This window comes from Chamaea fasciata, unplaced genomic scaffold (genome assembly GCF_029207755.1).
Source record: "Chamaea fasciata isolate MVZ Bird 193981 ecotype frontalis unplaced genomic scaffold, bChaFas1.0.hap1 SCAF_1331, whole genome shotgun sequence".
NCBI lineage: Eukaryota > Metazoa > Chordata > Aves > Passeriformes > Sylviidae > Chamaea > Chamaea fasciata.
The window spans coordinates 1-15,017 of record NW_027095416.1 but is presented as its reverse complement, the minus strand read 5'-3'; the positions used below and the strand labels follow the sequence as shown (position 1 = coordinate 15,017).

The 15,017-nt window shown below is 66.2% G+C and overlaps 2 protein-coding genes and 1 long non-coding RNA gene across 3 annotated transcripts; 2 read left to right on the top strand and 1 right to left on the bottom strand.

The window, feature by feature from the left end:
• The first annotated feature begins 1,085 nt into the window (after positions 1 to 1,085).
• Positions 1,086 to 4,364, top strand: LOC136284747 (zinc finger protein ZFP2-like). The gene is given in 4 exon segments (XM_066175114.1): positions 1,086 to 1,093; positions 2,808 to 3,023; positions 3,057 to 3,604; positions 3,606 to 4,364. Coding segments are annotated over 3 exon segments (1,515 nt in total). The 5' UTR covers positions 1,086 to 1,093; positions 2,808 to 2,815.
• A 60-nt stretch (positions 4,365 to 4,424) lies between these two features.
• LOC136284745 (uncharacterized) lies at positions 4,425 to 6,534 on the top strand. The gene is made up of 2 exons (XR_010719276.1): positions 4,425 to 5,210; positions 5,354 to 6,534. It is a non-coding gene; the product is annotated as an uncharacterized lncRNA (long non-coding RNA).
• Positions 6,535 to 6,867: 333 nt separating this feature from the next.
• On the bottom strand, positions 6,868 to 14,816 carry LOC136284746 (scavenger receptor cysteine-rich domain-containing group B protein-like; the record flags this gene model as incomplete). The annotated part of the gene is made up of 12 exons (XM_066175113.1): positions 6,868 to 7,113; positions 7,292 to 7,393; positions 7,635 to 7,952; positions 8,714 to 9,058; positions 9,455 to 9,650; positions 9,944 to 10,071; positions 11,417 to 11,746; positions 11,938 to 12,261; positions 12,473 to 12,526; positions 12,638 to 12,721; positions 12,927 to 13,247; positions 14,348 to 14,816. Coding segments are annotated over 12 exons (2,784 nt in total), but the record flags the coding sequence as incomplete, so codon positions are not given.
• Positions 14,817 to 15,017: the final 201 nt, after the last annotated feature.

Here is a 15,017-nt window from a genome sequence, read left to right as displayed (position 1 = left end):
TTGGGGTGAAATCCCCAATTTTGGGGCGTAATCCCCGATTTTGGGGTGAAACCTCCGAATTTGGGGTGAAATCCCCGATTTTGGGGTGAAATCCCCGATTTTGGGGTGAAACCTCCGAATCTGGGGTGAAATCCCCGATTTTGGGGTGAAATCCCCGATTTTGGGTGAAATCCGCGATTTTGGGGTGAAATCCCCGATTTTGGGGTGAAATTCCCGAATTTTGGGGTGAAATCCGCGATTTTGGGGTGAAATCCCCGAATTTGGGATGAAATCCCCGATTTTGGGGTGAAATCCCCGATTTTGGGGTGAAACCTCCGAATTTGGGGTGAAATCCCCGAATTTGGGGTGAAATCCCCGATTTTGGGGTGAAACCTCCGAATTTGGGGTGAAATCCCCGAATTTTGGGGTGAAATCCCCGATTTTGGGGTGAAACCTCCGAATTTGGGGGTGAAATCCCCGAATTTTGGGGTGAAATCCCCGATTTTGGGGTGAAACCTCCGAATTTGGGGTGAAATCCCCGAATTTGGGGTGAAATCCCCGATTTTGGGGTGAAATCCCCGATTTTGGGGTGAAACCCCCGAATTTGGGTGAAATCCGCGATTTTGGGGTGAAATCCCCGATTTTGGGGTGAAATTCCCGAATTTTGGGGTGAAATCCGCGATTTTGGGGTGAAATCCCCGAATTTGGGGTGAAATCCCCGATTTTGGGGTGAAATCCGCGATTTTGGGGTGAAATCCCCGATTTTGGGTGAAATCCGCGAATTTGGGGTGAAATCCCCGAATTTGGGCTGAAATCCCCGATTTTGGGGTGAAATCCGCGATTTTGGGGTGAAATCTCCGAATTTGGGGTGAAATCCCCGATTTTGGGGTGAAATCCGCGATTTTGGGGTGAAATCCCCGAATTTCGGAACTTTTCTCTCCTGAAATCTCCCCTCTGAACCTCCCCCACTCCCCTCCCGGCCCCTCCCAGTCCGTCCCCAGTTTATCCCAGTTCCCGCCCTGGCCCCCCCCCCCTCGCTTCCTTCCCGGAAGTGACGTCACCGCGCGCGCGCGCGGCCGGAAGTGGCTCCGGGGGCGGCGGGCGGCGGCGGCCGGTGAGGACTGGGAGAGACTGGGATGGAACTGGGATGGAACTGGGATGGAACTGGGATGGACTGGGAGGGGCTGGGAGGGGCTGGGAGGGGACTGGGCCATACTGGTTTATACTGGGCGGACTGGGGGCGGCCCCGTCCCCGCGCGGGGGGCGTTCCCAAGTGGAGCCCGAATCCCAAAATCTCGGGGCTTCCCCAGGAGATCCCAAATCCCACCCCAGGGAATTCCCAGATAATTCCCAGAGATCCCTCAGGGGATCCCCAATCCCATCCCGGCATCTCCCTCCCCCCGTGGGGAATCCCCGCCCGCTAATGAGATGCAAATGACTCATTTGCATATTCGACGCCGCGTTTATTTCCCCGGCGCTTTGCTGGGAACAGCCGAGCGACCCGAAACCGGGAATTCTGTCCCCAATTCCCGGGAGCTGCCGCGCCGGGGTGGTGCCGTCGGAATTCCCGGAATTCCCATCCCGGATTTGGGGGTTTGGTGATATCCCAATTCCCGAATTCCCGGAATTCCGATCCCGGATTTGGGGATTTGGGGATATCACAGTTCCCGGAATTCCCGGAATTCCCAATCCTGGATTTTGGGATTTGGTGATATCACAATTCCCAGAATTCCCGGAATCCCGATCCCGGATTTTAGGATCTTGGGTCTCCTTGGTGTGGTTGGAATTCCCACAATTCCAATCCTGAATTTTGGGGCCTCCTTTGGTGGCGTCAGAATTCCCAGAATTCCTGGAATTTCAATCCCGGATTTGGGGTCTCCTCGGTGGTGTCGGAATTCCCGGAATTCCCGGAATTCCGATCCCGGATTTTGGGATTTTGCGCCCTGGCAGTGGCATCAGAATTCCCACAATTCCCGGAATTCCGATCCCAGCCGGATCCCTCTGGGATTCCTTTCCCTCCCCCCACGGCGCTTTTGGGATTTTGGGGAATTTCGGCTCCGCTCGAATTCTCTGCAATTCCCGGATTTTTTTTTTTGTTGTTTTTTTGTCCTTCCTTGGATTGTTTGGATCCCCGGACTCCCGAATCCCCCTCGGGGATTCCCATGGGAATTCCCGGTTCTTCACTTGTGCTCACCTGTCCCCACCTGTCCCCACCTGTCCCCACCTGTCCCCACCTGTCCCCACCTGTCTCACCTGTCCCCACCTGTCCCCACCTGTCCCCACCTGTCCCCACCTGTCCTCACCTGTCCTCACCTGTCTCACCTGTCCCCACCTGTCCTCACCTGTGCTCACCTGTCTCACCTGTCCCCACCTGTCCCCACCTGTCCCCACCTGTCCCCACCTGTCCCCACCTGTCTCACCTGTCCCCACCTGTCCCCACCTGTCCCCACCTGTCCCCACCTGTCCTCACCTGTCTCACCTGTCTCACCTGTCCCCACCTGTCCCCACCTGTCCTCACCTGTGCTCACCTGTCTCACCTGTCCCCACCTGTCTCACCTGTCCCCACCTGTCCCCCACACCTGTCCCCACACCTGTCCCCACACCTGTCTCACCTGTCCCCCCCCTGTGCTCACCTGTCCCCACCTGTCCCCACCTGTGCTCACCTGTCTCACCTGTCCCCACACCTGTCCTCACCTGTCTCACCTGTCCCCACCTGTCTCACCTGTCCCCACCTGTCCCCACACCTGTCCCCACCTGTCTCACCTGTCCCCCCCTGTGCTCACCTGTCCCCCCCTGTGCTCACCTGTCCCCACCTGTCCCCATCCCAGGTGTGACCATGGAGGGGCTGCGGGGCCCTGAGCCCCCCTTTCCCCAGGGGATCCCCCCCCTCGGGGAGGAGGAGGAGGAGGAGGAGCAGCCAGGTGAGGAGGAAGGACCAGGTGAGGAGGAGGAGGAGGAGGAAGGCGCAGCTGAAGAGGCAGGTGATGACGACGACCCAGCCGAAGGAGCAGGTGAGGAGGATCCAGGTGACGATGACGCCCCAGGTGAGGAGGATCCAGGTGACGATGACGCCCCAGGGGACGAAGAGCAGGACGAGGAGGAGCCGGGTGACCCCTGCACCTCCCGCCGGCCCCGCCTTTACCTGCGACCCCGCCCATCCCCGGAAGAACCGGGCCCCTCCCACCTGCAGCTCCCCTGGAGCCGCCCAGGTGAGCCCGGCCGGGCTAGCCCCGACCCGGAAGACGCCTCACCTGAGCCAGGTGAGGCCGGGCCCGCCCCGGCCTTCGTGCAGCTCATCGACGAGCGCGGCGTCTACTCCACGGCCAAGCTGGTGCTGGGCGGGCGTGCAGGTGCGCCAGGTGCGCCCGACGACGACGGCGACGGCGACGACCGGGAAGAACCGTCCGAGGAGACGCCGGCTCACCTGGAGATCCGCCAGGTGATCGTGGCCGAGAAGCCCTTCCAGTGCCCCGTGTGCCACAAGGGCTTCAAGCGCGCCTGGGAGCTGCTGAGCCACGAGGTGGTGCACACCGAGGCGCGGCCCTACACCTGCCACCTGTGCCAGGCCACCTTCAAGCGCCACTCGGACTTCAAGAGCCACGGGCTGGTGCACACGGAGGAGCGGGCCGCACAGGTGCGACCTGTGCGGCAAACGCTTCAAGCGCTCCTCCAACCTGCAGGAGCACCGGCGCATCCACAGCGGCGAACGTCCCTTCGCCTGCCCCAGGTGCGCCAAGGGGTTTAAAACGCCCTACGAACGGCAGCGCCACGCCCTGACCCACCTGGCGGCCGAGAAACCTTTCCGGTGCGGCGAGTGCGGCAAAGATTTCCCGGCGGCCGAGGCGCTGCTGCTGCACCGGCGGCAGCGGTGCCGCGACAAGCCGCACGCCTGCGGCGTCTGCGGCAAACGTTTCACCTACGGCCACTCGCTCAAGGTGCACGAGCGCGTGCACACCGGCGACCGGCCCTTCAGGTGCGCGCTCTGCGGCAAGGCCTTCAAGCAGAGCAACGCCCTGGCCTCGCACGAGCGCGTGCACACCGGCGAGCGGCCCTTCGCCTGCCGCACCTGCGGCAAGGCCTTCAAGCAGTCGTCCTACCTGGCCGTCCACCAGCGGGCGCACACGGGCGAGCGGCCGTACGCGTGCGAGGCGTGCGGCAAGGCCTTCGCCCGGCCCTCGCTGCTGCTGCAGCACCGCCGCGTGCACAGCCAGGTGAGGCCGCACCAGTGCGGCCACTGCCACAAGTTCTTCAAGGACCTGGCTTACCTGGCCGTGCACGAGAAGGTGCACACGGGCGAGACGCCCTACAAGTGCGGCGTGTGCGCCAAGGGCTTCGCCCACCCCTCCAACCTGCTGCAGCACCAGCGCGTGCACCGCGACACCTGAGCTGGGGGGGGAGGGGGGGGATCGGCCGGGCAGGTGAGGGGGGGGGGAGGCGGAGGGAGGGGAGGCTTCGACGGAGCCCCGCCGAGGACGGAGGAGCGGGGGAATGGAGCGAGCGTGAGCGCGGACAGGTGTGCCGGCCGAAAATGTGCTTCGGACCCCAGAAAGGTGCAGCGGAAACACCTGGACTGCGACACCTGAGCCTCAGGTGAGTGAACCCTGAATCTGCACACCTGGACAGGTGTGGACTCAAAAAAAGCTGCAGCGGAAACACCTGGACTGCGACACCTGAGCCCCAGGTGAGGGGGCTCTGCACCTGTGAGCCCAGACAGGTGTGCCGGCCGAAAATGTGCTTCGGACCCCAGAAAGGTGCAGCGGAAACACCTGGACTGTGATACCTGAGCCGCAGGTGAGGGGGCTCTGCACCTGTGAGCGCGGACAGGTGTTCCGGCCGAAAATGTGCTTCGGACCCCAGAAAGGTGCAGTGGAAACACCTGGACTGCGATACCTGAGCCACAGGTGAGGGGGCTCTGCACCTGTGAGCGCGGACAGGTGTGCCGGCCGAAAATGTGCTTCGGACCCCAGAAAGGTGCAGCGGAAACACCTGGACTGCGATACCTGAGCCACAGGTGAGGGGGCTCTGCACCTGTGAGCCCGGACAGGTGTTCCGGCCGAAAATGTGCTTCGGACCCCAGAAAGGTGCAGTGGAAACACCTGGACTGTGACACCTGAGCTCCAGGTGAGGGGGTTCAGCACCTGTGAGCGCGGACAGGTGTGCCGGCCGAAAATGTGCTTCGGACCCCAGAAAGGTGCAGCGGAAACACCTGGACAGTGACACCTGAGCCACAGGTGAGGGGGCTCTGCACCTGTGAGCCCAGACAGGTGTGCCGGCCGAAAATGTGCTTCGGACCCCCGAACCCGGCAGCAGAAACACCTGGACTGCAACACCTGAGCCTCAGGTGTGGCGACCCTGAATCTGCACACCTGGGCAGGTGTGGACTCAAAGCTGCAGCTACAACACCTGGACAGTGACACCTGAGCTCCAGGTGAGGGGGCTCTGCACCTGTGAGCGCGGACAGGTGTGCCGGCCGAAAATGTGCTTCGGACCCCAGAAAGGTGCAGCGGAAACACCTGGACTGCGATACCTGAGCCACAGGTGAGGGGGCTCTGCACCTGTGAGCCCGGACAGGTGTGCCGGCCGAAAATGTGCTTCGGACCCCAGAAAGGTGCAGCGGAAACACCTGGACTGCGACACCTGAGCCTCAGGTGAGGGCACCAAGGAACTGCACACCTGGACAGGTGTGGACTCAAAAAAAGCTGCAGCAGCGACACCTGGACTGCAACACCTGAGCCCCAGGTGAGGGGATCCCGGCCAGGTGTGGACCCCAAACTGCAACACCTGAGCCACAGGTGAGGGGATCCCGGCCAGGTGTGGACCCCAAACTGCAACACCTGAGCCACAGGTGAGGGGATCCCGGCCAGGTGTGGACCCCAAACTGCAACACCTGAGCCACAGGTGAGGGGCCCCAGCACGGCCACACCTGAGCTGTGACGTCATCAACAGCGGCCGAGGAACCGGAGGGGCCCGAAGGTTCACCTGCGGCCAGGTGTGACCCCAGAACTGCCAGGTCTCGCCTGAGCCCAGGATGGACTCACCTGGATTTTGGGACTGGCCAGGTGCACACCTGGATGGGGCGGGGCCTTCCCAGGGCCTGGATTTTGTCCCCATTGGATGATGGGACAGGGACAGCTCACCTGAGCACACCTGGGGCTCATCTGAGCTCACCTGGGTTCACCTGAGCACACCTGAGCACACCTGGGGCTCATCTGAGCTCACCTGGGTTCACCTGAGCACACCTGGGCTCACCTGGGGCTCACCTGAGCTCACCTGGGGCTCACCTGGGCTCACCTGAGCACACCTGGGCACACCTGGGGCTCACCTGGGCTCACCTGGGCACACCTGGGGCTCACCTGAGCACATCTGGGCTCACCTGGGCACACCTGGGGCTCACCTGAGCACACCTGGGCACACCTGGGGCTCACCTGGGCTCACCTGAGCACACCTGGGCACACCTGGGGCTCACCTGGGCCCACCTGTCCCACCTTTCGGGCGGTACCTGTAGCGCTGGGGGCGGGGCACACCTGGATCGTTCATTAAAGGATCATTAATTAATTGGTGACGTCATCGCCGGTCTCACCTGCGTCCCACCTGGAGCTTCAGGGGCGGAGTCACCGGGACAGGTGGGGGAGGGGGAGACCCCCAAAATTCGCACCTGGGGGGGGGGGGGAACCTCCCCAAACACACACCTGGACAGGTGAGGGCCCGAAATCCACACCTGGGGGGCGGGAACCTCCCAAACACACACCTGGACAGGTGAGGGCCCGAAATCCACACCTGGGGGGCGGGAACCTCCCCAAACACACACCTGGACAGGTGAGGGCCCGAAATCCACACCTGGGGGGCGGGAACCCCCCCCAAATTCACACCTGGAGGCCCCAGACGCCATTTTTAATTTATTCACCTGCCCAGGTGCGGGAGGGGCACCTGAGACACTCAGGGGCTGCCAGGGAGGGGGCGGGGCAGGGGCCAGGTGAGAGGTTCCGGGTGAGCTCCGCCAGGTGAGCTCCGCCAGGTGAGCTCAGGGGGCGTCGTCCATCAGCTGCAGCGCCTCGGCATCGCCAGGTGAGGCCCTCCCGGGCAGGTAGATGGCGCTGGAGGCTCTCGGGGCGCCCAGGTGAGCGGGGGACGCACCTGGGGACACACCTGGGGTCACCTGGGGTCACCGGGGGGGGCGGGGTGGGGATGGGACACACCTGGGACACACCTGGGGACACACCTGGGATCACCTGGGGGGGCGGGGTGGGGATGGGACACACCTGGGACACACCTGGGGTCACCTGGGGGGGGCGGGGCAGGGCCGGGGACTCACCTGGGACACACCTGGCCCGCAAGGTGAGCCAGAGCAGGGCGCCGCTCAGTGACGTCAGCAGCACCAGCAGCGCCACCAGGTACGCGCAGCTGGGGGCCGCACCTGGGCGGGGACAGGTGAGGGGCTCGGGGGCAGCCTTTACCTGTCCCAGCCTTCTCACCTGTCCCGGCTTTACCTGGCACACCTGGCCTGGCTCGTCTCACCTGTCCTGCTTTCTCTTTCACACCTGTCCCAGCTCTTTCCCTCACCTGGCTTTCACTTCTCTACACCTGGGGCTCACCTGGAGCCCCTCCCCCCCCCACCTGTCCCTCACCTGCCGCCCCTCCCCTCGGCCCGCACTCACCTGCCGGCAGGGCGCAGCGCACCTGGGCGGCCCCACCTGTGCAGGAGCCGGGCCCCGCCCCCTGGCGGAGACACTCCAGGAGCTGCGTCTCGGAGCCGTCACAGGTGAGCTCGGCCAGCCACGCCCCCCCCGGCAGGTGCGGCCCCACAGGTGCGCTGAGGGCGGGGCCGCAGCCCAGCTGCCGGCACAGCACCTGCGCCTCGGGCAGCCCCCAGGTGAGGCCGCACACCTGCAGCCAGGTGCGGTTCAGCAGCACCTGCACCTGCCCCGCGCAGGGCCCGGGGCCGCCCTGCAGCCGCACCTGGGGGGGGTCGGCACCTGCCGGGAGGGGAGGGGAGGGTGAGGCGCACCTGGGGACACACCTGGGCACACCTGAGCCCCCCCCAACACACCTGAGCCCTCCCATCCCTCACCTGTCCCCTCAGGACACACCTGAGCCCCCTAAATCCCACCTGAGCCCTCCCAGACACACCTGAGCCCCCCCAGCCCTCACCTGTCCCCCAAGGACACACCTGAGCCCCTCCAGCCCTCACCTGTCCCCCGGGACACACCTGAGCCCCTCCAGCCCTCACCTGTCCCCCAAGGACACACCTGAGCCCCCCCATCCCTCACCTGTCCCCCAAGGACACACCTGAGCCCCTCCAGCCCTCACCTGTCCCCCAAGGACACACCTGAGCCCTCCCCCGGGACACACCTGAGCCCCCCCCGCCCTCACCTGTCCCCCGGGACACACCTGAGCCCCTCCAGCCCTCACCTGTCCCCCAAGGACACACCTGAGCCCCTCCAGCCCTCACCTGTCCCCTCAGGACACACCTGAGCCCCTCCAGCCCTCACCTGTCCCCCAAGGACACACCTGAGCCCTCCCCCGGGACACACCTGAGCCCCTCCAGCCCTCACCTGTCCCCCAAGGACACACCTGAGCCCCCCCAGCCCTCACCTGTCCCCCAAGGACACACCTGAGCCCCTCCAGCCCTCACCTGTCCCCTCAGGACACACCTGAGCCCTCCCCCGGGACACACCTGAGCCCCCCCCAGCCCTCACCTGTCCCCCCCGCCCTCACCTGCCCCCCCGGTGCTCACCTGCGCACACCACCCCCGCCTCCTCGCGGTGCCCGCAGCGCTGCCACCCCCAGCCCTGGGGGCGCTCGCACCTGTCCAAGGTGAGCTCCTCACCTGAGCACCGCACCTGCTCCAGCCACACGGGGCCGCTGCCGGGCCCGAAGTGGGCGCGGCCAGGTGCGGCCAGGGCGTGGCCGCAGCCCAGGTGGCGGCAGGTGACCCGGGCCGCCCGCAGGTCCCAGGTGTGGTCGCAGACGCCGGCCCACCTGCCCAGGTGCAGCACCTCCACCCGGCCCGCGCAGCTGTGCGGGCCCCCGGCCAGGCGCACCTGGAAGGGCTCGGCAGGTGAGGGCGTGGCGGGGGTGGCTGCACGGGGCGCGGAAAGGACAGGTGAGAGACAGGTGAGGGGCAGGACAGGTGAGAGATGGACAGGTGAGGGGCGGGCAGGTGAGAGATGGACAGGTGAGGGGTGGGCAGGTGAGGGAGGGAAAGATGAGGGATGGACAGGTGCGTGCATATATGGCCAGGTGTGCGCAGGTGAGACACGGAGAGGTGTCCGTGCACTCAGGTGCACTCGCCATGGCACACCTGTCCCTGTCTCACCTGTCCCTGTCTCCCCTGCACACACCTGTCCGTGTCTCCCCTGCGCACACCTGTTCCTGTCTCACCTGCGCACACCTGTCCGTGTCTCACCTGTCCCTGTCTCCCCTGCGCACACCTGTCCCTGTCTCACCTGTCCCTGTCTCACCTGTCCGCACTCACCTGCGCACACCACGCCCGCGTCCTGGCCGTGCCCGCAGGTGTTGCTGCCCCAGGGGGGGGCGGGGCACTGCCCCAGGTGTCTCTCGCTGCCCGCACAGGTGAGCTCGCTCAGCCACACCTGTCCCGAGCCCCGCCCGAACCGCGCCCTGCCCGGAGCCTCCAGCGCCGGCCCGCAGCCCAGCTGGCGGCAAACCACCTGTGGGGACAGGTAACGCACCTGGGTGAGCCCAAACACACCTGAGCGGGCAGGTAAGCGCACCTGAGTGAGTGAAAACACACCTGAGTGACCTAAACCGCACCTGTGTGAGCCCGGGGACACACCTGAGCTCACCTGTCCCCATCCAGGGCCTCGTCTGTCCTCCCCCCCCCCCACCCAGCCTCACCTGAGCACCACCCAACCTCACCTGGCTGCACCTGTGCTCACCTGAGCAGCCCCTCAGGACTCACCTGTCCCCCCCCTCCCCGTGCTCACCTGTGGCCCGCACTCACCTGGGCGTCCCGCAGGTCCCAGCCGTGCTCACAGACCGTCCCCCAGCGCCCGTCGTGCAGCACCTCCACCCTACCTGCGCACAGGTGAGGCCCGGCCGCCAGCCGCACCTCACCTGAGCTGGAGTTACCTGTGCGGGACGGACGGGTGAGAGAGCGGCGGCAGGCGGAGCTCACCTGAGCTGGAGTTAGCTGCACGCACACCTGGCCTCGTCTGCGCACACCTCTCACCTGTGCGCGGCTCTCCTGCGCACACCTGTCCGTGCGCACCTGTGCGCACCTGTCCATGCCTCACCTGAGCACGCAGGCGCTCACCTGCACACACCTGTCCCTGTCTCACCTGTGCACACCTGCCCGTGCCCACCTGATCACACCTGTCCATGTCTCACCTGTCTGCGTCTCACCTGCGCACACCTGTGCGCACCACACCTGTGCACAAGCACCTGTCCATATCTCATCTGCACGCACCTGTCGGTGCTCACCTGCTCGCACCTGTCCACGTCTGACTTGAGCACACCTGTCCACGCCTCACCTGCCCATGTCTCACCTGAGCGCACCTATCCACGTCTCACTTGTCTGCACTCACCTGAGCACACCTGCGCACACCGCACCTGTCAGTGCAGACCCCACCTGAGCACACCTGAGCACACCTGAGCACACCTGAGCACACCTGCGCACACCGCACCTGTCAGCCCTCACCTGTCCACACCTCACCTGTGCACACCACACCTGTCCTCACCTCACCTGCGCACACCACACCTGTCAGCGCACACCTGTCCGCACCTCACCTGCGCACACCACACCTGTCAGTGCAGACCCCACCTGAGCACACCTGAGGACACCTGAGCACACCACACCTGTCAGTGCAGACCCCACCTGAGCACACCTGAACACACCTGTGCACACCTGAGCACACCGCACCTGTCAGTGCAGACCCCACCTGAGCACACCTGAACACACCTGTGCACACCTGAGCACACCGCACCTGTCAGTGCAGACCCCACCTGAGCACACCTGAGCACACCTGAGCACACCACACCTGTCAGTGCAGACCCCACCTGAGCACACCTGAGCTCACCTGAGCACACCTGAGCTCACCTGTGCACACCACACCTGTCAGTGCAGACCCCCCCTGAGCACACCTGAGCACACCTGAGCACACCTGAGCTCACCTATGCACACCTGCGCACACCGCACCTGTCAGCCCGCACCTGTCCACACCTCACCTGTGCACACCACACCTGTCCACGCCTCACCTGCACACACCACACCTGTCAGCGCACACCTGTCCGCGCCTCACCTGCGCACACCACACCTGTCAGCGCACACCTGTCCTCACCTCACCTGCGCACACCACACCTGTCCGCGCACACCTGTCCGCGCCTCACCTGCGCACACCACACCTGTCCGCGCACACCTGTCCGCGCCTCACCTGCGCACACCACACCTGTCCGCGCACACCTGTCCGCGCCTCACCTGCGCACACCACGCCCGCGTCCTCGCCGTGGTGACAGTTGTGCTGCCCCCAGGGCCGGTGGCCGCACCTGAACAGGTCGGGCTCCTCCCCCGTGCAGGTGACGTCATCGAGCCAGATGGGCCCCGAGCCCCGCCCGTACCTGGCCGCGCCCGGCGCCTCCAGGGCGGGGCCGCAGCCCAGGTGAGCGCAGAGCACCTGGGCCTCGGGCAGCCCCCAGGTGTCGTCGCAGACGGTTCCCCACAGGTGCTGGTGCTGCACCTCCACCCGCCCCGCGCACCTGTCGGGGGCACCTGAGAGACGCACCTGGGGCACGGCCGGCAGCCCCGAGCCTGCGGCGGGACGGGGGGGTTACCTGGGGGCTCACCTGGGGCCAGGTGGGGGACAGGTGAGAGGGGAGGGACAGGTGTGGGAGAGCTGTGCCTCAGGTGAGCCCCAGGTGTGCCCAGGTGCGCCCTCCCCCCTCACCTGGCCCCTCCAGGTCCCTCCCCCCATCCAGGTGAGCTCACCTGTCCGCACTCACCTGAGCAGATGGCGCTGGCGTCCTCCACGTGGTTACAGGTGTGCTGCCCCCAGGGCCGGGCGGGGCACTCGGCCAGGTGAGCCTCGGTGCCGACGCACCTGAGCCCGTCCAGCCAGATGGGCCCCGCCCCCTCCCCGAACTGCGCCGCCCCCGGCGCCCAGAGGGCGTGGCCGCAGCGCACCTGGCGGCAGGTGACCTGCGCGTCCCGCAGCTCCCAGGAGTCGTCGCACACCGTGCCCCACCTGCCCGCGTGGAACACCTCGACACGCCCCGCGCACCTGTGCGGGCCCCCGGCCAGCCGCACCTGGCCCTCCTGGGGCTCACCTGGGCACCGCCACGCACAGGTGAGCTCACCTGGGCACCCGCACACACAGGTGAGCTCACCTGGCCCTCCTGGGGCTCACCTGGGCACCGACACGCACAGGTGAGCTCACCTGGCCCTCCTGGGGCTCACCTGGGCACCGACACGCACAGGTGAGCTCACCTGGGCACCCGCACACACAGGTGAGCTCACCTGGGGGCGTCAGGGACTCACCTGAGGGTTCCAGGGTCGCCCCTGCGGGCGGCAGGGTCACAGCTGGGGGCACACCTGGAGCACGGGACACGGACAGGTGAGCTCACCTGGGCGGGGCTCAGCACCTTGGCCAGGTGTGGGCGCTGTTCACCGGCCCCGCCTCACCTGGGGACACCTGGGGCTCACCTGGGAGTGTTGGGGTCACACCTGCGTGCACTGGGGTCGCATTTGACGGGGCCAGGGCCTCACCTGGCCGGGGCACGGCCTCACCTGACAATCAAAGCGTGGGCAGGTGAGCTCACCTGGCCGGTGGCCCAGGTGTGCCCAGGGGTGTCCCCAGGTAACCCTCACGTGGTCACAGGTAAGCCCAGGTGTGTCCCCAGGCGCGTCCCGGGTGTGCTCCACCCGCGCAGGTGACTCACCTGGCCCTGGCCCGGACCTCTCAGGGCTCACCTGCGCAGGTGCGCGGACTCACCTGGCCGCGCACAGGTGACGGCGGCGTGCGGGCAGTAGGGGGCGCCCCACACCTTCACCTGGCACTCCAGCAGGTTCCCCTCGCCGCCCGCGCACCTGAGCGACTCCACCCAGGTGAGCTCCTCCCTGCCGACGCTCACCTGGGCGGTGCGCAGGGCGGGGCCGCAGCCCAGGTAGCGGCAGGTGACGTCAGCGGCGGGCAGGGCCCAGGTGAGGGCGCAGACCCCGCCCCAGCGCCCCTCGTGCAGCACCTGGACGCGGCCGGCGCACCTGTGCGCGCCGCCGGCCAGGCGCAGGTGAGTCAGGTCAGCCAGGCCAGAACCTGCCGGGCGGCGGGGGACAGGTGAGACAGGTGAGACAGGTGGGGACAGGTGAGACAGGTGAGACAGGTGAGACAGGTGAGACAGGTGGGGACAGGTGAGACAGGTGAGACAGGTGAGACAGGTGGGGACAGGTGGGACAGGTGAGACAGGTGGGGACAGGTGAGACAGGTGAGACAGGTGAGACAGGTGAGACAGGTGGGGACAGGTGAGACAGGTGAGACAGGTGAGACAGGTGGGGACAGGTGAGACAGGTGAGGGGACAGGTGGGGACAGGTGAGCACAGGTGGGGACAGGTGGGACAGGTGGGACAGGTGAGACAGGTGGGGACAGGTGAGACAGGTGGGGACAGGTGAGGACAGGTGAGACAGGTGAGCACAGGTGGGGACAGGTGGGACAGGTGAGGACAGGTGAGACAGGTGGGGACAGGTGGGACAGGTGAGGGGACAGGTGGGGACAGGTGAGCACAGGTGGGGACAGGTGGGACAGGTGAGACAGGTGGGGACAGGTGAGACAGGTGGGGACAGGTGAGACAGGTGGGGACAGGTGGGACAGGTGAGACAGGTGAGACAGGTGAGACAGGTGGGGACAGGTGAGACAGGTGGGGACAGGTGGGGACAGGTGAGACAGGTGGGGACAGGTGGGGACAGGTGAGGACAGGTGAGACAGGTGGGGACAGGTGGGGACAGGTGGGGACAGGTGGGGACAGGTGAGACAGGTGAGGACAGGTGGGGACAGGTGAGGACAGGTGAGACAGGTGAGGACAGGTGAGACAGGTGGGGACAGGTGGGGACAGGTGGGGACAGGTGGGGACAGGTGGGGACAGGTGAGGTAAGATGGGGACAGGTGAGCACAGGTGAGGGGGAGGTAAGGTGGGACAGGTGAAGGGGTGAAAGTCATTGGGGGACAAGTGGGGGGGGAACAGGTGAAGGGTGGGGACAGGTGAGAACAGGTAAGGACAGATGAGGACAGGTGGAAACAGGTGAGGACAGGTGAGGGGGGAACAGGTGAGAGGCTTTACTCACAGCCCGCCTGGCCCTCACCTGGCTCACCGGTCCCTCACCTGTCCCTCACCTGTCCCCACCTGTCCCCGGCCCCTCACCTGCGCACACCACTCCGGCGTCCTCGCTGTGCTCGCAGGTGTGCACGCCCCAGCCCTTGTGGCGGCACTCGGAGGGCGCCCCCTCCTCACCTGTGCAGGTGAGCCCGTCCAGCCACACGGGGCCGAGGCCGGGCCCGAAGCGGGCGCGGGGCGGGGCGGCGATCACCTGGCCGCAGCCCAGGTACCGGCACACCACGGCGGCCGCCGGGAACGCCCAGGTGTCGTCGCACACCGTGCCCCACCTGCCCAGGTGCAGCACCTCCACGCGGCCCGCGCACCTGTGCGGGCCGTCCGCCAGGCGCACCTGGGGGGGCGTGGCCAGCGCGGAGCCTGGGGGCGGGACAGGTGAGGGCGGGGAGGGGTTACAGGTGAGGGAGGGCTCAGGTAACGGCCCAGGTGTGACCTGGGGGGGGGTTGGGGAGGGGTTACAGGTGTGACCCGGGCAGGTGAGGGAGGGCTCAGGTGAGGGGAGGGGTTACAGGTGTGACCCGGGCAGGTGAGGATGGGCTCAGGTGAGGGGAGGGGTTACAGGTGTGACCCGGGCAGGTGAGGATGAGGTCAGGTGAGGGGAGGGGTTACAGGTGTGACCCGGGCAGGTGAGGATGAGGTCAGGTGAGGGGAGGGGTTACAGGTGTGACCCGGGCAGGTGAGGGAGGGCTCAGGTGAGGGG